At 43.7% G+C, this 22093-nt stretch overlaps 1 protein-coding gene across 1 annotated transcript in view; it reads right to left on the reverse strand.

Annotated features, from left to right (window-relative positions):
- LOC134450381 (sodium/potassium/calcium exchanger 3-like) overlaps window positions 1–22093 on the reverse strand; it is a 61280-nt gene that overhangs the window by 18302 nt on the left and 20885 nt on the right. Inside the window, exons 3-4 of the mRNA XM_063200228.1 lie at window positions 2351–2427; window positions 1048–1122 (exon numbers count right to left, since the gene is read on the reverse strand). Of these exons, the coding sequence (XP_063056298.1) occupies window positions 1048–1122; window positions 2351–2427 (152 nt within the window). The remainder of the gene's footprint in view (window positions 1–1047; window positions 1123–2350; window positions 2428–22093) is intronic.

Raw genomic sequence — 22093 nt, forward strand, 5'->3', positions numbered from 1 at the left:
AGAATGTGTTCATTCAGCTCTTACATACCCACATCATTAATTTTTAAAAAAATGAAAATCTCAAGAGCCTGAACGCAGCGTCCATGTTTCCTATAGGTCAATGCAGCGTACACGCTGCATCAGGCTTAAATGGGTTGAATGACAGAGGTCAAAAAGCCAAAGTAAAAAAAGTTTAAAAAGTTTTTAAAAAAAACTGCAAGTGAAGAGTTCAGATGCAAAACCCCCTAACTCCATTTCTGAAGATCTGCACTTCTATATTTTTAGAGAACCCCGTTGTTGGTTTGGTTTACATTCATGTACTTGATAATACATATAGTTATATTACATAAATAAAATAAAACTATGCAGTTTTGAATTAAGATTATTTTCTGAAAAGGCACTTAGGGGGTTTTGTATCTGAACTCTTCAAGTGTTTCCTTCCAACACAGGTGACTTCACTGGCTTAGCTGGTCTACCACCTGTCTTGAGTTCTTGATCAGCTGATTCAAAGATGGTTGGATCGAATTTGTGGCAGGGGTTTTTACTTCTGGAACCCAGGATTGACACACCTGTGTGGTGTCAAGTTATGTCACATAAGTTTTATGTACTGTAAATGTAACGATGTGATGCGGGCTCAGCCGTGACTTAATGGTTATTGAGGTTGTCTTAAAGGGGTATGCCACTATTTTGGGGCTTAATACAGTTAAAATTGTTGGCCAGGGTTTATAAAGGTGGTAAAGTGTCTTATTTTTCATGTAAGCCGTTGTCTTGCTTTCTTAAAGCAAGACAACGCTTAACATGAAAAATAAGACACTTTACCACCTTTATAAACCCCAGCCAACGATTTTAAGCCCCAAAATAGTGGCATACCCCTTTAAGATCAGAGGGTTGCAGGTTAAAATCCCGCTCTTATCTCTCCCTACATCTCCAGCCATGGCTAAAGTGCTCTAAAGAGAAAGGCACCTAACCCCACATTGCTCTAGGGACTGTAACCAATACCCTGTAAATAACTAAGTCACTTTGGATAAAAGTGTCAGCTAAGTGTAATGTAATGTAAGGGAAACTCACCTCTGAAATCTTCTCCAGCGAGGGAACGAAGTAGTCATCACAGACCAGGGCCAACGCACAGAACATGTACATGGCCTGCAATATGCATGCACACGCACGCACGCGCACACGCACACACAAACAAAGGGAATTCATATTCAGGAAGCCAAATTTGTATGGTTCACTGTCTTATACTGCACAATATTGAGACAGAATTAGCTTCAAGATGGTCTTGTATTCTTTTGTGGTGAATATAATACTGTATATTCTGTGAAGAACTTGTGTGGGAGTCATATTGAATATGTGGACATGTTTAATAGATGACAGTAACTGTGGTTTCCAGGTGAGAAGGTAGACATAATGTGCCATCCATGCTGTGTTGCTTAATTCTCTTCCAGAGATGTTTTCTCATGGAGTGATGCATATGACAAGTGGTTTGACCTTTGCCATGCTTTAGTTTTGAGTAAGCAATAAAAACAAAAAAACACAAGTTTCTTAAAAATAAATTCTATTCAACTTCTGGCCGAATGTATAGCAGCAGTGTTTCACATATTACCATTGAAAAATGGAGGACCAAGTGTCACTTAAGCCTAATTCGCACAGGACAAATGTTACCTATGTACCCCTGGTAATTCGCATTTACCCCCGGACCTCTGTGATTTTGCAGGGCGCATTTGGACGGGATGAGTAAACGTCTGTTATTTACAGTACTCAATTCATGAGTAATTCATGAGTTACTCAAGACATTATCAGGGGGTGCAAATGACGCGCATATGTGAGATTACCCCAGGACGTCTGTGTTTCGCCTAAATACAGCCGGAAATTCGCGGCGGAATTATTACTTCACAAACCACAGACATGGTACATTCAGACAGGATTAAGAATTCAGATATTCCCCATAATTATTCTGAAGTACTGGGGGTTCATAGGTAATAAAAGTCCCGTCCGAATCGGGCTTTAGCAACACTAAACAAACTTGAAACAGGGTTCCCACACATTTTTCATGAACAAATTCAAGCACTTTCGTGCGTGCGTGCGTGCGTGTCTGGCCATTTGTGAGTGAGCAAGGTTTTGGTAGTATGAATGAGTAGAGCATATCAGTAGAGTGTATGAATATGGAAACTGTACCCTTGTCCAAAGACCCCCTTGTGCTCTACATGCATGTCTTTGTTCATGTGTGTGAGATTGAGCATGCAAGTGTGTGTGTGTGTGTGTGTGTGTGTGTGTGTGTGTGTGTGTGTGTGTGTGTGTGTGTGTGTGTGTGTGTGTGTGTGTGTGTGTGTGTGTGTGTGTGTGTGTGTGTGTGTGTGTGTGTCCCACTTACACACAGGACGTGTAGTGCCACAGCCCCCTCCGTCCTCTGGCGGTGGGTGAACAAGTCCGTGGGGAACTCATGTAGAGCTAGAGGGAACAGAGAGGACATATATTGTCACAAACACACATAAACACCGACAAACACAGACACACACACAGACGCACACGCACGCATGCTCACACAAGCGCACACGTACTGTATGTACACACAGGCGCACACGTATGTACACACAAATGCACACACACAAGCGTGCACACGTGTACACACACACACGCACGCACGCACATACACACACACTAGGGGTGGGCGATATGGCAAAAATGTTGTATCACGATTTTTTAACATGAAATCACGATATCGATTTTTTATCACGATCTTCCATCCAAAAAATAAAAACAACAAAAAACAACTTTCATATACTTGCAATTTGTAATTTGCAGTCAATAAAATGTTAACACACTGATGATACTCTCATAAAGTGTACAAGTGGAATACAATAATGTAAAGAATAAAATGAAGACAACAACACAAGTGAGAAAACGTTACTCTGATGCTTATAATAAACTCACTGCAAGACGATCTATACGATTTCTCCACTTTGGCAGATTCGAGACGATCTTTTACTCAATATCGCGATTCACGATATAATATCGTCATATCGCCCACCCCTAACACACACCCTATGAGACATACGGCATCCACATTCAAAGACAGGCATAGGGACACATCAAAGCACACATGTTAAAATGCAGAGAGCCACCAGACTCACACAAGGACAAAACCACCGGGCACAGACTCATGAGACAGACATATACACACAGGCACACAGACACACAAACAAACACAGACACAGACACAGACACACAGACACACACACACACACGCGCGCGGACGCACACACATACACGCACACACACACACACACACACACACACACACACACACACACACACACACACACACACACACACACACACACACACACACACACACACAAACACAAACACAAACACAAACACGCACACACACACAGCCATGAATACAGTATACTGTGAAGTGCACTCAAAGAACGCTCGTTATTTTTACCACCACCATTTGTCGTAGAAACATTTTGTTCAGAATGGGAGCAAGGGGGGGCGGGGGGTTTTAGCAGAGTGATGGAGAGACCGAACACCGAAGAAAAACAACTCCAGCAAACCGTCTCAAAATATCAATGACAAAGAAGACATCAATTGAAGAGAGGTGGGCTGGGACAGAGATATGAGAGGGTGAGGGAGACGCAGAGCGGGAGAGGTAGAGAGAGAAAGACAAGGGAAACTGAGAAAGGAAGGGAGAGAAGGAGAGAGAGAGATAGAGAGAGAGAGAGAGAGGGGAGAGAGAGAGAGAGAGAGAGAGAGAGAGAGAGAGAGAGAAAGAGAGAGAGAGAGAAGGGAGAGAGAGAGAGAGAGCTATAGGTGCGTTGTAGGGCTGCACAATTACGGAAAAAATCATAATCGTGATTATTTTGGTCAAAATCATAATCACGATTATTAATCACGATTATTGATTTTGGGTGATATTTTTTTAAATTATAACAAGATGAAATATAACCAAGAATGAATTACATATGGGATGAGCAAAATAAAATGAATTGTAATAATTATGTAAAGGCAATAGCATGACACTTAAGTGGACAGATTTCTGGCCAAAAACACCAGCCTGTCAGTATGTTCTGGCTTCAAGGACGCTCTCAAAAGTAGGTCACTATTGCCACGATTAAATCACGATTAAAATCATGACTTCGATTTCACTATTTTATCACGATTTTGATTATTTTTCGATTAATTGTGCAGCCCTAGTGCGTTGTAAGGTTGAAAAGGGTGTTATATGGGACACAGCTTGTTCACCACTTTATTCTTTCTCTCCTGAGACAGCCAAACAGAGTGCATTCTACCTCTCTTCTCTCTCTCTCTCTCTCTCTCTCTCTCTCTCTCTCTCTCTCTCTCTCTCTCTCTCTCTCTCCCATTCTCCGTTGAGAATTGCAACCCTGTTCAAACGGCGTCTTTTTTAACATTTTATTTTGGGAATCAGCACAGTCAACAACTTTTAAAAATATTTCATCTTAAACAAACTAGGTCTTGCATCATAGATAAAAAATGTGATCTTGGAATTTTGTCTTTTTTTAGGGGCTCTGACATACTGATTTCCGAAGGACATCCCGTCCTATTAATCTTTTTGAATTTCCATTATTGCTTATATCATACTTAAAGATTTTCAGTTACTATTTTATCAGCTAATATTGCTAGAAATCCACAGGACACAAATACAGTACATCTATTAACCATAAGAGTGAACACTGTTACTAACCTAATTATGGAATTACTATGTTAGCTGTTAACCTGTGGATTTATGCATTGTCCCTTTTGTCCATGACGCCCCTTCAGGACTTCGGCCCTCCCTTCAAGGTTTGAAAGCTGGGTCAACATGCACAAGTCAATGTGGAATCACATCAATCAACTCAGAGTTCCCAACCCTATAATATTTCTTTTGCTGTCAAATTAAAGAAGGGTTAGAATCTGTTACCTGACAGCAAACTCCATCATGGTAAGCTTATAGGCAGATGTCATAACAAGTGAGCTAAAGGCCATGCCGGTAGTTAAGTTACCAGTGCATCTGCGTGAGGCTTCGGGAAGAAGGTTTTCTACAGGCTTTCTAGTTTCTAGTGCTTTCTAGTAGCATAATGTCTAGTAAGTCTGCGTGAATGTAGACTTGGGGAGAGCGCGAGACTCGAGAGGCGTCTATTTTCCTCAACATAGAGCTAGTTCTGATGTACCACCCCTGCGTTTTGCTTAATCCCTTGGCTGCCATACTTCACCGTAGCGTTGCAAATGACAAAATATCACGATATATGAATTTTGATATTGATATCACGATATATGATGAATATTGCTATTGCGATATAAATACATTGCACATATATTGCACAGCCCTACTATCTATCTATCTATCTATCTATCTATCTATCTATCTATCTATCTATCTATCTATCTATCTATCTATCTATCTATCTATCTATCTATCTATCTATCTATCTATCTATCTATCCATATAGCCCACAGTGTTCTGTCTGTAAGGACATAGTACGTGGCTATTCAGTGTTCCCGGCCTGTGTGTGCTTGGGCTTTGTAGCCCGGTTCCCTCTGCTCTGGCGTGTTGCCTCTGGAACTAGTTAGAGGTCTGTCCAACACTAGCATATGGACACCAAACGCAAAGGATAAAAACACACACGGGATAGAGGATAAAAACACACACGGATGCACACAGACGCACACACACATGCGCGCAAGCACGCACACACACACACACACACACACATGCACACACGCACAAGCACACACACACACACTTTAAAGAGTCAAAGTCTTCCTGCAACTATACAGTCTCTCTCTCTCTCTCTCTCTCTCTCTCTCTCTCTCTCTCTCTCTCTCTCTCTCTCTCTCTCTCTCTCTCTCTCTCTCTCTCTCTCGTTTACACACACCCAAACACCCGCCCCCATACACACAGACAGACTGACACCCACAGCCAATGTCTGTTCTTGAAACTATACTTCCTTTCTATTTAAAGCATGTTGCCACTAGCTTCCAACAGCATGGCACGCATGCATGTATGCATGTGCACATGCTCACACACACACACACACACACACACACACACACACACACACACACACACACACACACACACACACACACACACACACACACACACACACACACACACACACACACACACAAATGCACCCTGGGATGTACATTATGTCTGTGTGTGCATGATGCATGTGTGGCATCTACTATCCACATACTTGCATGCATGCATGCACCTACAATCACACACATTCAAACACACAGGCACACATGCATGCTCACTCACACAGACATTCACAGGTACACATACACACATGCAGGCCCACACACAAACACACGTGCACACACACACTCATCTCTCTCTCTCTGTCTCTGTCTCCCTCTCACACACACAGAGTATTTTAGTATCTATGCTTTGTGCTGTTCGCATGTATGCTTACCAAAAAATGACAACAGTCAACCGCAAACACGAATGGCTGTTTGCAAAGACACCACCCTTACCTGTATGTCTGCATTTTATGCTAATAGTTGCCACAAATTATAATTTAGTGCATAGTGACATGGCATGCATATATTAATGAATAATTACTGTAATGTATTCTGCCATGAACCAGAGATGAACCGTGATATAACAGGGGAACAGTTTGTGAGATACTACAGGCACGGCAAAGAATGCTCAAACACTCACATGTGTGCACACCAACACATGCGCCCCGACAGACACGCACACACCTCGAGATACACACACACCGACACACACCGACACACACACACCGACACACACACACACACACACACACACACACACACACACACACACACACACACACACACACACACACACACACACACACACACACACACACACAAAGATGTCGTGGCAGTAAAGCAGCAAAGTAAAGCATGGGCAGGCAGGCCTGGTGCAGTGTTGCCAGACTGGGCGGTTTCTCGCCCAACTGGGCTGCTTGGTTAGGATGGTTGTCTGTGGGTAAAGAAAATATGTAAAAAAGGGCATTTGGGCAGCGTTTTTCTGCAGATGTATGGCCATAGGAATCAATAGAATTTGACTGGAATTGGGCAAGCTTTTGTGCTCCCAGGTGGGTTTTGAGCATTTTTGGGCAGAAAAGCATCTCATCTGGCAACCCTGGCCTGGTGTCTCTGGGGAGCAGCTGTACAGTAACATGACATACTCACTTCGCCACTCAGGCAGAGTAGTACAAAACACACACACACGCACACACACACACAAACACACACACACACACACACACACACACACACACACACACACACACACACACACACACACACACACACACACAAACACACACACACACACACACACACACACACACACACACACACACACAAATGTGCACACCCAGGCACACGCCCCTAAACTTCTGTTCACACAGCCTCACTCGATCATTGAGATAAATTAGCTATTGTGCACTGACATAGAAAAAGATGTGCACTGCGTGTATGCACGCATGCATGTATCCCAGCGCGCGCGCGCGTGTGTGTGTGTGTGTGTGTGTGTGTGTGTGTGTGTGTGTGTGTGTGTGTGTGTGTGTGTGTGTGTGTGTGTGTGTGTGTGTGTGTGTGTGTGAATATATATATTGTGTGTATCCAACTGGTTGTGTTCCATATTTAGCATGGGCATACACAGATGACACACCAGCACACACAGAGAACAGCAGGCAGCAGAGTGCTTTCACATGCACGCACAGACACACAGACAGACAGACAGACAGACAGACAGACAGACAGACAGACAGACAGACAGACAGACACACACACACACACACACACACACACGCACACGCACACGCACACACAGACAAACACACACACACACTCACACACAGACAAACACACACACACAGACAAACACACACACACACACACACACACACACACACAGACACACACACAATCCCTTGGTAGGTGACACAGAACCTGTCTGACAATAAATAAAAGCACCGCGCTCTCCTCTCACGTGTACCAGGTTTGAATGGTGTGTGTGTGTGTGTGTGTGTGTGTGTGTGTGTGTGTGTGTGTGTGTGTGTGTGTGTGTGTGTGTGTGTGTGTGTGTGTGTGTGTGTGCTTTGGGGAATAAAGTAGTTGCTAGTTGTGTCCTGAAAGGTACTGTACACCTGTGTGTACATGTGTGTGCGTGTGTGCTTGTGCATGTGCATGTGTTAGTTTGTCTGAGTGAGTGAGTGTGTGTGAGATACAGAGAAGTAGGATGCCATGTACGTACATCTTCATAGGTCCATGTAGGTATCCGTGTGCCATTTGTGCATGTTTGTTAGTGCATAAGTAAGTGTGTGTGCGTGCATGCGTGCGTGCGTGCATACGTATATGTGCGTGGTTGTGTATGCGTGCATGTGTGTCTACTGTACTTAGATCCATGTGCAATACCTGTGTGTGTGTGCATGTTCTTCTGTGTATCTACTTAAATCCATATTTGTGTGGGATGGATGCCTGTGGAGTGGACCACTGCAGGGGGGCAGGCTGGCAGGCAGGCAGGCAGGCAGGCAGGGGGGCAGGCAGGCAGGCAGGCAGGCAGGCAGGCAGACAAGCAGTCAGGCAGGGGCAGGCAGACAGGGAGACAGGCAGGGAGACAGGCAGGCAGGCAGGCAGGCAGGCAGGGAGGCAGGCAGGGAGGCAGGCAGGGAGGCAGGCAGGGAGGCAGGTAGGGCACCAGTTAAAGCATCCAACAACCATCCTCACTACTTAGTGAAAGAAGAGAAGCAGGCTGTATACGTGTGTGTGAGTGTGTGTGTGTGTGAGTTTGTGTGTGTGTGTGTGTGTGTGTGTGTGTGTGTGTGTGTGTGTGTGTGTGTGTGTGTGTGTGTGTGTGTGTGTGTGTGTGTGTGTGTGTGTGTGTGTGTGTGTGTGTGTGTGTGTGTGTGTGTGTGTGTGTGTGTTGAGTGGGTGCAGGACGTGGAGTCGCAATACCACAGGAAATGAGGGCACTGAGTCCCTGAGTTTGCCAGGTCAGAAAGAGAGAGAGAGAGAGAGAGAGAGAGACAGAGAGAGACAGAGAGAGAGAGAGAGAGAGAGAGAGAGAGAGAGAGAGAGAGAGAGAGAGAGAGAGAGAGAGAGAGAGAGAGATGGAAAGGGAGAACAGGAGAAAAGGAGAATGGGAGAGGGACAGAGAGTTCTAGGGAGAACTAAAGAGAGAAGGGATAGATGTGGGACTCAGTTTGACCACTGCTGATTTGAGGGAAAAATATTCAGTATTCAGAATATTCAGTCTCAAAACTGTTTACATATAGCGTAATATAGTGTTTCTCTACAGCCCCCCAGGAGCTTATGATGGGGTCAATGGAGCGTTGGGAGGCTTATGACAATGTGGGGGCATTCATTTAAACAAAAAAAGATTGAGAGCCACTGGCTTAACCCGTTAAGACACAGCATTACAAATTTGCTGTTACCAGAATGGCAATGACCAAGTTGTATTGCATCACTAAAGGTCACAATATTGAAAACACTAGAATAACTTTCCAGTGACTATTACTAGAGGTATGGCGTGTATTAAGGGGCTGCTATGTCAAGAGAGGCATGCGCGAAACACACATGTACGCACAGTCGCACCCGGTCCATAGAACGTCCATCAGCTCTGAAGTGAAAGCAAAAAAAAAAAAAACTTCTTGGTGCGCTATTCAGACTTGTCGAAAGTTAATTTTGAACCAAAACACCTGGTTGGATTGGGCTGAATCAGTCGTTTGATCTTGTGCATGCGTTGCAGTTCTGTATGCAGTAGTGTGGCGTTCACTTATACAGTACATGATGCACTTCAAAATTGCAGCCTCATTTCGGCCTCTGACGCAAGAGGGTGTTAGCCTGGTCCTGACCATCCCATAATACTACCATTTCATTTCGTATTCATAATCTGGAGGTTGTTTGATCTGATGCGATTGCAGGAAGTGGGAAGTTTGTACTCAGCTATGGTTTGAAATGATTGGACAGCTCTCACTAGGGCTGCACAATTAATCGAAAAATAATCAAAATCGTGATAAAATAGTGATATCGAACTCGTGATTTTAATCATGATTTAATCGTGGCAATTCTGGCCAGAAATCTGTCCACTTAAATTTCATGCTATTGCCTTTCCATAATTATTCATTTATTTTGCTCATCCCGTATGTAATTCATTCTTGGTTATATTTCATCTTGTTATAATTTTCAAAAAAATCAGCAAAAATCAATAATCGTGATTATGATTTTTGCCAAAATAATCGTGATTATGATTTTTTCCATAATCGTGCAGCCCTAGCTCTCACCCAATCGCAAACAGTTACTCAACAACAACAACAGGCGTTTGCGTCATCGTCACGAGCGCCCTCCCCCTTTGGCCCCACCAACCTGTCTCTTCGCTTATTGGCTGTTTTCTGGAGAGGGTTGGCCGGCAAGATCCTGCCGGCTATCAACGTTCCACACAAAACGGTAACCAGACTATGTACAGAGCCAATTTTTTGACCTGAGTATGTAGGATGGCGCGCGAGGCTAAGAGGGTGTACCACCTTTCCATTTGTAAAGCTCCAGTCAACTAACATTTCCCTCCACACTACGGGTTCCTTCCACTATCCTTACTCCTGTCCTCGACGACTAATTGAATGATTTTTGCCAGATGATAATGTGTGTGTGTGTGTGTGCGTGTGAGTCTGTGTGCTGCTCCAACTACCTTGTGATCAACAGAAAACATTTTTGAAGGAATCTGCTGATATTGAAGCAATAAGTGCTCCAATTAATTTTGACTGGAGAAATGGAATCCTGATACATGCTCCCACACCTAGTAGTGGAGCTCACGAAGCTGCGCAGAACTACAGGTCGGGGTAGTTGGAGCAAAAGCAGCAGAGCCGAGATGAAGTGTCCTGATTCTCAGAGCCTGAGCCAACAGCTGGCATCCAGCACACCCTAACGCGACACACACACACACACACACACACACACACACACACACACACACACACACACACACACACACACACACAGAGGCATGCATGCTCACTCACACATACATACACACACTCATCTCTCTCTCTCTCTCTCTCTCTCTCTCTCTCTCTCTCTCTCTCTCTCTCTCACTCACTCTCACACACACACACTGTATTAACACACACACACAAACACACACCAAACTCGGACAAACGAAGCGCTCAATGTCAGACTGTACTGTATTCGTAGTTCACACACCCACACTCATGGACCCACCAACCCACGCCAGCATCCATCTAACCTAAAACACACACAGAAACACAATCACTTCATTCAGCCGTCCCATCTGACAGAAGGATGAGTAAGACTAGTGTCCATTTATCACTGGTGTTGACTCAAGTTCTCTCTCTCTCCCAGTTCTCTCTCTCTCTCTCTCTCTCCCTCTCTCTCTCAGAAGGGGGTGAGCAGGACCAGTGTTAGCTCCACTGCCTTTCTCATCTTGTCTCTCTCTCTCTCTCTCTCTCTCTCTCTCTCTCTCTCGCTCTCTCTCTTAGAAGAGCAGGACGCGCTTGAACAGCTTCTCTTCTCTCTCTCTGTTTCTCTCAGAGACTTGAGGTGCATTGGGCCCTTCACTTCTCTTCTCTTCTCTCTCAGAGGCATTCTCCAGAGTTGAGGTACATTGGGCCCTTCTCTTCTTTCTCTCTCTCTCTCTCTCTCTCTCTCTGAGACAGTCTCCAGAGTTGAGGTGCATTGGGCCCTCCTCTTCTCTTCTCTCCCTCTCCAATCTCTCTCCTCCCCCCCTCTCTCTGAGACATTCTCCAGAGTTGAGGTGCATTGGGCCCCCTCCCTCCCTCCCCGAGTGAACCCAGGGCATGGCAGGGCCATCGCTTTCAGATGTGGCTACGCAATTACGCAACGCAACTGGCACACGGGCAAAACAGGGCAGAAAATAAAAGAATGAAACAGAGTGCCTTGGGAAACGCACGCACGCACACACACACACACACACTGCTCTCTCTCTCTCTCCCTCTCTCTAACCTGCGCGCACACGCACGGACACAAACACACACACACTATGCTCTCTCTCTCTCTCTAACAAACACACACACACTGCCCTCTCTCTCTCTAGCACACACACACACTATGCTCTCTCTCTAACACACACACAGACACAGACACAGACACACACACACACACACACACGCACACACACGCACACGCACACACATAGTTGAGAAGGCATTTGTTTGGCATCACTGTGCTCAGAGGACACAAAGGCGGCTTTTCAAGGACACAATGAAAGGTCTCCTTCATCTGACGGAGAAAAGGGGAACACGATCCTCTCATTCTTTCTTCATTTCATTCTTTCTTTCTGCCTATTTTTCCCCTTTCTTTCTCTTTCATTCTTTCTTTGGTGCGCGTGAGTATCTAGGGGGTGGTGGAGTTTGGGTGGTACTGCTTCTAGCTATTTCTCCACGATGACATTGTGAAGACAGGAGGTGGTCTTGATGGTAGGGGTGGACGATATGGCAAAAATGTCGTATCGACGTCGATGATTTTTTTAACATGAAATCTAGATTTCGATTTTTTTCATCACGATCTTCCATCCAAAAAATAACAACAAAAATCAATGTTGATATGCTTGCAATTTGTAATTTGCAGTTAATAAAATGTTAACACACTTAAGGCACTCTCATAAAGTGCACAATTAGAATACAATAATGTAAATAAAAGTGAAGACAACACAAGTAAGTAAACATCACTTTGATACTAATAGTTAACATCCTCACTGCCAGACGATTTCTTCCCTTTGGCAGATTCGATATCACGATTCACGATTTAATATCGTCATATCGCCTACCCCTACTTGATGGCTATGATCATACGCAATGATGATACGCACAATTTGTACATAATGTATTATGCTTTGCTCTTCTGGTAACACTTGCAATCAAATTGCATTCCTAAGATACAACAAACACATTTCTCATTCAGGCATCAGCATCAGCGTTTTAATGTTGACTTCCACTCATTTTCATCATCGTAGTACAGTCTTAGGAGTAGTCAGTGTGTGTGTGTGTGTGTGTGTGTGTGTGTGTGTGTGTGTGTGTGTGTGTGTGTGTGTGTGTGTGTGTCAGGTGTTGGAGGGGGTGTCATTGTGTGTGTGTGTGTGTGTGTGTGTGTGTGTGTGTGTGTGTGTGTGTGTGTGTGTGTGTGTGTGTGTGTGTGTGTGTGTGTGTGTGTGTGTGTGTGGGAATGTGTTGGAAAAGTCACAAGGATAATAAAACCAGATAAGAACTCTGATTAAGGAAACACTTCCATGTGTTTATAACAGACCTCCATGTGACTATTCTGAATAAGTCAGCCATGTGTTAATTGTGTCAAATTAACAACAACAGAAAAAGAACATACAGTAACTCCATGGAAACCAGCGTTCCGCTACTCTGTTCCGAGTCACCTGAGGTCTCCCTCGGAAGTGGAGGGCGAGCATTACTACCTTTACTTTTCCGCCTCTCCTTCCCCCGACACTTTTCTTCCTCCTCCTCAACAACAACTTTCCTCTTCTTTCCTCCAGGTAGCTGAAATACTGTATGCATATATGATCAAAGATGGTAGAACGTCTGGCTCAAAGTTTTTAAGTTCCAACCACTGACGTATACACTACATGGACAGCGTGCTTCTGTTGTATTCCATTCAATGGGTTTGAAGCATCCTCGATTGACCGGCGAGGATTCTACGCACACTCGTGCACGAACACACACAAACTTAGTTTATCTTATTCCATTGTGATGGGTCACTTCTAACCCCACTCTAACTCAGATCTTCTCCATCCAGTTTTCTACATAGATTTTGGATGGTGGATGGAGGTTTTCAGCTGAGATGAACATACTGCTTCAGGGAGAGACATGAGCAACTTCGGGGTAAGACAAACCAGAGATCCATAGCGCATAAAAGATGCATAACGCAGAAAACAAACTGGTGAAGACGTTTCATATTTTTTTCAAGCTCTGGTGCAAGAGTTGGTGCAACTGGGGAAATATAGTTCTGCACAGCCGAACAGATACTGCAAGGAAAATGAAGGAAGAAATGAGCAAGACTGCAGCACTGAAAGCATGTGTTAATAACAAGAAAAGGTTTCAGGAAGATTCATTCAGACAGATCACAAATTAATGATAAAAAGCGACCTGTTCAGAGTTGCTGTGTGGCACATCACGCTAATTACATTGCACGTACTTTAGGCCTACCATCCATGAACAGACAACTTGCCCGAGGGGGAACAGGTTCTTGCCCCGTCATTCCAAGTCCTTTCTCAAATCCACCTCATCTCTCTCTCCTACTTCAGGCATGAAAACGGGTCAGGGGTGAAAAAGGTGAGAAAGGTGCGGCGTGGCGCGGCGGCGCGTGTGCTACAGCGGTGCGCACGCAGGTGTGGTGTGCAGTGGCGTTTTTGGGGGACAGTGTTGTATAAGAGTCATACTAGGGGGGTCTGGGGGCATGGTCTCCCATGGGAGAAAATGTAGCTAAAACCGTCTTTCAATGATGAATTTTGAGCATATTGTAGCGACCCAGGGACAGTGAACATAAGAAGAACTGCCAACCATCTTCGTTACTTCATGATTGTCATGCTGTCATGTCTGATGAGGGGGGCAGATAGATAGATAGAGAGAGAGAGAGAGAGAGAGAGATAGATAGATAGATAGATAGATAGATAGATAGATAGATAGATAGATAGATAGATAGATAGATAGATAGATAGATCGATAGATCGATAGATAGATAGATAGATAGATAAAATGGGTTTTGGTTCTCAGCCTTTAAAAAAAAAAAATTCCCCCTTGACCTCATCATACGCTTCCTAACACCCCATTGACCTCATCAAAACCCTGCCAATGCCCCCCTTAAAAATAAATAAAATAGACTAATGCCCCCCAATGGCATAAGCAACCCTCCTCACTATCCAATGTCCCCTCAACGCTTGCCTGGTTGTGATCTCGTTTGAACAGTTAATCATCATATTTCAGACAACTTGTAATACAAAAAATCTTTGTCACAGTTTGGATAAACTGCTGAAATTGTATCCAAATATTTTAGTCCATTCACCCAGTACATCTGTTTCCCTATGAAAAAAAATAATAGGAAAGCTCCAACTTTGACCGTGAAAAAAACTGTTTGACCGTGTTCCACTAAATATAAATCGGTAGATTTTTAATATGTCATTTAGATGTATAATAGTAGGTTACCAAGGGATTACAAAAAACTTGGCATGATTCTTATAACAATTTGTCCCTTGTCAAACGATTGACTAAGTTAGGCTTCGCTCTTTCTCCCTCTCCTTCTCTCTCGTGCGTGCTAATAAGAAGCCGCAGCATATGATTCGAAGCATGATGTTGGATGCTTCGCGTAGCCTGTAGGCTATGCACTTTTTCCCCGTAGCGCCTACTAGATACTTTAGCCATTTCGTAGCGCACAGACCCGTTAAAATAGCCGTCAGGAAAACGTGCCGTAGGCATACCCAAGCTTTCATCAACGGAGCTCTTTTGAGAATAAACACTTTTTCACGTGGGCAGGGCAAATGCGGTTTCAAATTATTAGGAAAATCAGCTTACTGTGGCTAACAACATCCACTCACTTCTCATCGAAATGCTTGTCTCCTGATGTTCTCATAACAAGAATCATGATCTCAAATAGCTACCTCTCTGGGAAACGTGTAGACTATCTGTGACAGACCGTTTGGACATTTTCTTATAATCAGAGATGTTCTAGAACTAACATATTTGATATTTGAAGATTTAAAGATATTATTTGCTACAACCACGCCAGCCACCAAAGCGGGTTTTAAATTCTGCTTTCAAAGATAAGTATGAAGGGCGGCAGGACTTAGATTGAGGTCGTTCACGTTATTGGCTGTGCAGACAGCAACAAATGCGGTGATTGGTCAAACGTCATTGTCAGTTGTGGAATCTCTCCTGAAACTGTAGCCTATGAAGTTTTCTGCGGTAGAGCGCTACACAATGATACAGTAAGTTGGCGCTACACTTTTCTCCTCACTCGACCCCCCCCTTTAAAATGTTCTCCTCGGATCTACACGATTCACAGAAATGACCCATTTTTATTTCAAAACGGCGAATTTCGCCGAAAGGTGAGGGATTTTCATGCCTGCTACTTACAGTACTGTACTTTCTGTCTCTTCATGGTCTCTAGCTGCAATAAAGGCAGAAAATAAATATATATATAATATACAATATATAATGCTTATATAATATAATCCTATAAAATATCTTTTCGTAATAATAATTAAAAAAAACTGTTAAGGTGTCAGGTCAGAAGAGATGACTGCAACAGAATACAATTCCTCTTCACTTTCCTGAAAGACGAAGGGCATTGGAGCAAAAATGTTTAAGGTTTTTAGTACATGAAACGTTTGTAGAACGCATTACACTTCAGTCTTTATCTTTTTTGGGTCCTTGTTATAGTGAATGAGCTCAGATTGAGCTGAGGTGAAAAAACAAAAAAACACAGATCAATCAGGGCAGGGTAAAATGGCAAAAACCACCGGCCGGCTTCATCTTGTGGAGCCTCAAATCTGCTGTAAAATGTTTGGAACGTGAAAACGATATTGTGTTTGCCAAGTGATGCCTGCTGCGGAAAACAAACAAACACACACGCACACACACACACACACGCACACACACACACACACGCACACGCACACACACACAGTACAGCGATTGAAAAAAGCCATCACCGGAACAAATCAATTTGCAGCACAAGGAAAACCTTTGGCTTGGCGTGATTCCATCAGCCATTCAGGGGTCTGATACAAGCATCCCAATTAATCACTATGCACATGAGTACACTCACTCACACACACACACACACACACACACACACACACACACACACACACACACACACACACACACACACACACACACACACACACACACACACACACACACACACACACACACACACACACAAGCTCTCACACACACACGCACAGGTAAAAATGTACACCAGCGCAATACCACTGCCTTGCACATATACACACACGCACACACAAACACAAACACATAGCCAGTGTTGCCAGATTGGGCAGGTGCCCGCCCAATTGGGCTACTTGGGATGAGCGTCTGCGGGTAAATAAGGGGAAAATTGGCCATTTGGCGTTTTTTAAGCCGTTTTGGGCCCATAGAAGTCAATGTAATTTGTTGAATTTGGGCGCATTTTGGCGGTTTTTGAGAACTTATTGGGCAGGATTTGGTCAGACACATCTGGCAACAATGCACATGTTACCCATCACTATAAATGTAGGCCTATAGTCTCTGGGGTGTGTCTTCTCTTCAGGTTTGATAATGACTCCATCATGTTTTGTGATCCAACTGTGATTCCCAACACCTATTTACATGTTTGAATTACCAAATCATGACACTATAAAATTGCCAGCACACAAGAATAATAAGACACAGACACACACACATGGGCACACACGCGGGCACACACACTTCCTTTCTCCCTCTCTCCCTCTCTTTCTCTCTATCTATCTCTCTCTCTCACACACACACACACATTAATTTATACCACATCACTGGTAGCTGTGTGACTCCTTTCTGACAAGTAAACACTGTTCCCAACTCTGTCCCTTTTGGTCTCTGTCTCCCAATGTTTACAAAGACACTCAATCTAAAATGAAAGAAATTATGGCTGCACGCACACAAAACAAACACACTGATGAAATAATATACCCTAGTAGTTTATATACTGTACACACAGAGCAGAGGCATTATGGCCCCTCCCCCTCCATTACACACACATGCTGTTGAATGTGCCACATTACATTGGCCTCTTCAGTGTGGTGACTCTGTCGATGGTGCCTGCCAATTATGTCATTTGCTCCACTAAAGCCCCTGGCTCTCTGTGTGCCCCCCCCCCCCTTTTTTTTCACTATGCTCCTGATGACACAAGCCATTTTGTGGAGCAGTTTTGGAGGTGGGCTTGTGTAGTACCCAATTCAAGCCCCTGGCTCTTTCCTCTCTCCTCTCTCTCCCTGCCCCCCCCCCCCCCACCCCTTCCACTATGCTGCCCTACAAAGGCAAAGTGCAGTAACTACGCCAACACTGAAACTGAGGAAAAGGCCTTCAAAGAACTGGTACTAGGTATGGCTGCTGCAAATTTGACACAGCAATATCTCTAAAACAGGACACATTTGGACCATCTCCATGGACCACAAGGCTTTGTCACAAGATAAAGGAGGTGTAATGAAAGCAATTTTCAGTCTAAATTTAATTTTGACAAAATATGTAGTTACTACACTTTGCGGTTTTGTGAGAGCAATTTTGGAGTTGCTGATTCGATTTTCTACATCACCAGGTAGCTGGAGGAAGTGAATAACCTTTACATTACATTTTTACACTTGCGTAACTGAAGCTTTCATCCAAAGGCAATTACTAGTTATTTAGATACAGTGTATCGGTTTCAGTGTGGGGTTAGATGTCTTGCTCGAGGACACTTCAGCCAGGAGAGGTAAGGGTGGGATTCGAACCAGCAAACCACTGATCTAAAATCATCTAACCAACCAAATCCAACTCCCTAACCACAGCTGCCCCACAATCAGCCCTCTACCTCACCCTACTCCGTAACAGGCAAACCGATACCCTGATTCTCATTGACTTTCAAATCCCTTCGAGACTTGGTCTGACAAAGAGCATAGCAATTAACATTTCCTAATCGGCATGGTCGATCTGCCTCCCTTGGTTTGCTAATGGTTGTATGCTTCCCGACAAAGTTGGAGGAGTTCCAGATTTTTTGGGAGCTCAGAAACGATATTGTATTGCTCTTGGCCTGACTAGAAGCAATGCTGTAGGTGTAGCGTCACTAGGAGGGCACAGCCTGGCTAGTAAACCGAGCATGGTAACGTCCCCTGCCTGTACAGCTCCACTGGGGTGCTTGTTGGGCTGCCCCCTTTGACCAAGAGAGACCATTCATATATCAAAGTGACAATGGTCCTTTTCTAAGTGCGACACTGCAATGCTATGCTGCTAAGTTACGTAGTACGTTGTTCTGAGTCGGTCGCCGTGGCAACGTGTTCACTTCTGGGAAGAGTGTGAGCTTTTAAATTGGCGATGCAGGGAATGGACTGCTACTCACTCACTCATTCACTCACTCACACAGCAAGGACTCAACATGAATGGTGAGTCATGGACTCAATCTCAATCACTCACTGTTGGCATGTGTGCAATGGTCGTCTCTCAGAACAGAAGTGTGTGGCACTCAACACAGTACAGTTGTGATTCACATACATTTGATCTGCCATTATAGTAACTGCCTATGCAATTTCATGTTTGTACCATGCTGTCAGGTATTTTTTGTGTAGGCCTATAATATCAGAGTGATTATATATTTTTTTTCTTTCAAAATGCTACTATTACTATGTCAGAACGTTATAAAGGACTTTTAGGAAAAGCACAACAAATACCTCCTCTTTATGTATGTTCTCTACAAGTCTTCTGTTGTCCAGTCTTGCCCTTTAAATGTGTGTATAAGCAGTGTCCATGTCCATACTGTCTTATGTCCATGTATGAGTACTGTCTATGTCCATACTGTCTATGTCCTTACCTAGATTAGTCTATGTCTGCATGGGAAAGCAAGAAATGTAATTTCAAATTCTTTGTATGACCAGTGCATGTAAAGAAATTGACAATAAAACCAACTTGACTTGACTTATTTTAGCAGCAGACGTCAGGGTGGTGCAACCACAACTACAGTGCCACTATTGTATGGATTAAATTACCGCTTTGTTTTTACTGGATTATCTAAGAGGCATATTCATTGCTTGTGTATGAATTAATGTCAATTATGAATTGATTAATGGGCATTAGCTGTGGTTGTGTGATATGCCAGTAACAAGTCCAACAGGCGGACAAAGATGCGTCCACTTGCTGCTTATCACGATCCGGTAGTGGAAGACAAGCACAAATATGAAGGTGGCGAAGATCCTGTTTTGGCCGATTTAAAGAATGTGTTTCAGACGGACAGACAGACGTACGGACATATACCATCTTATAGAGATGCTAAGATGCATCTAAAAAGCCAGCAATGATCCATAAACATGTAATATACACGTAATGCATTACACTCTCCATACCTAGCCGTAATCTTAACCCTAAATTCCCTTACCCCAAGGTAGGCTACAGTGCAAGTATCCTACATAATGTTGATACATAGTTGTTAAGACTCAGTGTACCTATATAATAGGCACAGTAAAAGGGTCAGTAACATTTCAGCAGTAAAGTCAGGGCGGCGCAACGACAGGCAGTGCCACTATTGTATGGATTTCTTTGTTTGATTTTAGTGGACTAAGCTTATCTAAGAAGCATACTCATTGCTACATTGGATGCCGTTGCGCCACCTGACGCCTGACCCCCCCCCCAAAAAAAAACCCAAAACAAAACAAAAACAAAACGTTGTTGACCCCCAAAAAACGGACCTAAACTTATCATGAACTAACTTATCAGAACTAAACATATCCTTTCTTTATCCTTCCCTGAACTCAACTCAACTCCACCGTTTTCTGGGGAGTTTTCTGTCGACCGTTTACACAACGCATCTCTTTGTGTAATTGCAGCAAGTGCCCATGCGGAAGGAAGCCGACCAGACTTCATGCTACATGTTCCTGATTAAAATAGAATAATAGACGACAAGGTGTCAACACCCATAATTATGGCTCCTCACATATGGATTAATTCATATGAATGCACAGAGAGAGAGAGAGAGAAAGAGAGAGAGAGAGAGAGAGAGAGAGAGAGAGAGAGAGAGAGAGAGAGAGAGAGATGCTCTATAAGCCATACTATAGATCAGTGTTTCCCAACCAGGGGTACGTGTACCACTAGGGGTACGCGAGCACACTGCAGGGGGTACTTGGAAAAATTAAATTTTAACAAATATATGGAGCTTAGTTACATTGGGATGGAGAAAGCGATATAGAACTTCACTTAGGGGGTACTCATGGCACAACGAAGAGGCTTAGGGGTACACAAGACAAAAAAGGTTGGGAAACACTGCTATAGATGACAAGCCATCTGGAGGAGCCATTACCACTTCAGTGTGAACATTTAAAATAGCACATTCGAGGCAGATTATGACAGCTCTGTAGTATCCAATATGCTAATACACGTCAAATCTTATTCCTGTGCTCTTCAAAGACCATATGCAGACGATGTATGTAAGTGTTGAGAAGAAGCTCTACAACTTCATTGAAGAAATTAATTAACCAACTCTCTCTCTCTCTCTCTCTCTCTCTCTCTCTCTCTCTCTCTCTCTCTCTCTCTCTCTCTCTCTCTCTCTCTCTCAAACATAAAACATGCCTGCCATGCATTCCTGATTTCAATGGTGGCAGCAATCAGGCCAATTACCAATGCCTTCCCATACACGGTGGAAAGGAAAGCATGGAATAATTATGCACTCTGGGATATACATGTTGCGTACAGTACATGTGCATCTCTCTCTCTCTCTCTCTCTCTCTCTCTCTCTCTCTCTCTCTCTCTCTCTCTCTCTCTCTCTCTCTCTCTCTCTCTCTCTCTCTCTCTGTCTTTCTCCCTCTCTCTCTCTCTCCAACTTTTGTTACTCCAAAGAAGAGCACACATCTCTCTTCTTTCTTCTCCCTATCACGCTTGCTGTCACCATCTCTCTCTCTTTAAACCTTGTTGTGCTTCAAGCAAGAGGACAACATACACAACTTTTGCTTCTCCAAACATGAGCATGCCGTACACAACTGTTCACATCGGGGTGACCTTCTCCTGTGCAAGTTTCTTAATTAGTAGTTAGTTAGCCACACGGAGCCTCCATACAGGCTCTTTGAAAGTGTTGGATGCCAAGACGAGGCAACTGTATGAAGTTTAAAATAACCAGAGCAGTACTTAGCTATTGATCATGAATACAAAGCCCAGAAAGCACAGCTACGAAGAAAGACAAATAATATATAAATATATATGCTTCCATTAATGGTTCTGTTCTACACAGTGTTCTGTTCTACCCGTGTTCCTCTGCATTAAACATGAATTCCATTAAGCATGTCCTTCTAATCAGCAGTAGTCAATCTATCACCTAATTGTCCATCATTATTTTGAAAGTGACATTTTGTGACAGGGGGCACAACTCATTAGCAATCATGGGCAGCAAAGCA

This window comes from Engraulis encrasicolus, chromosome 1, assembly GCF_034702125.1.
Source record: "Engraulis encrasicolus isolate BLACKSEA-1 chromosome 1, IST_EnEncr_1.0, whole genome shotgun sequence".
Lineage (NCBI taxonomy): Eukaryota > Metazoa > Chordata > Actinopteri > Clupeiformes > Engraulidae > Engraulis > Engraulis encrasicolus.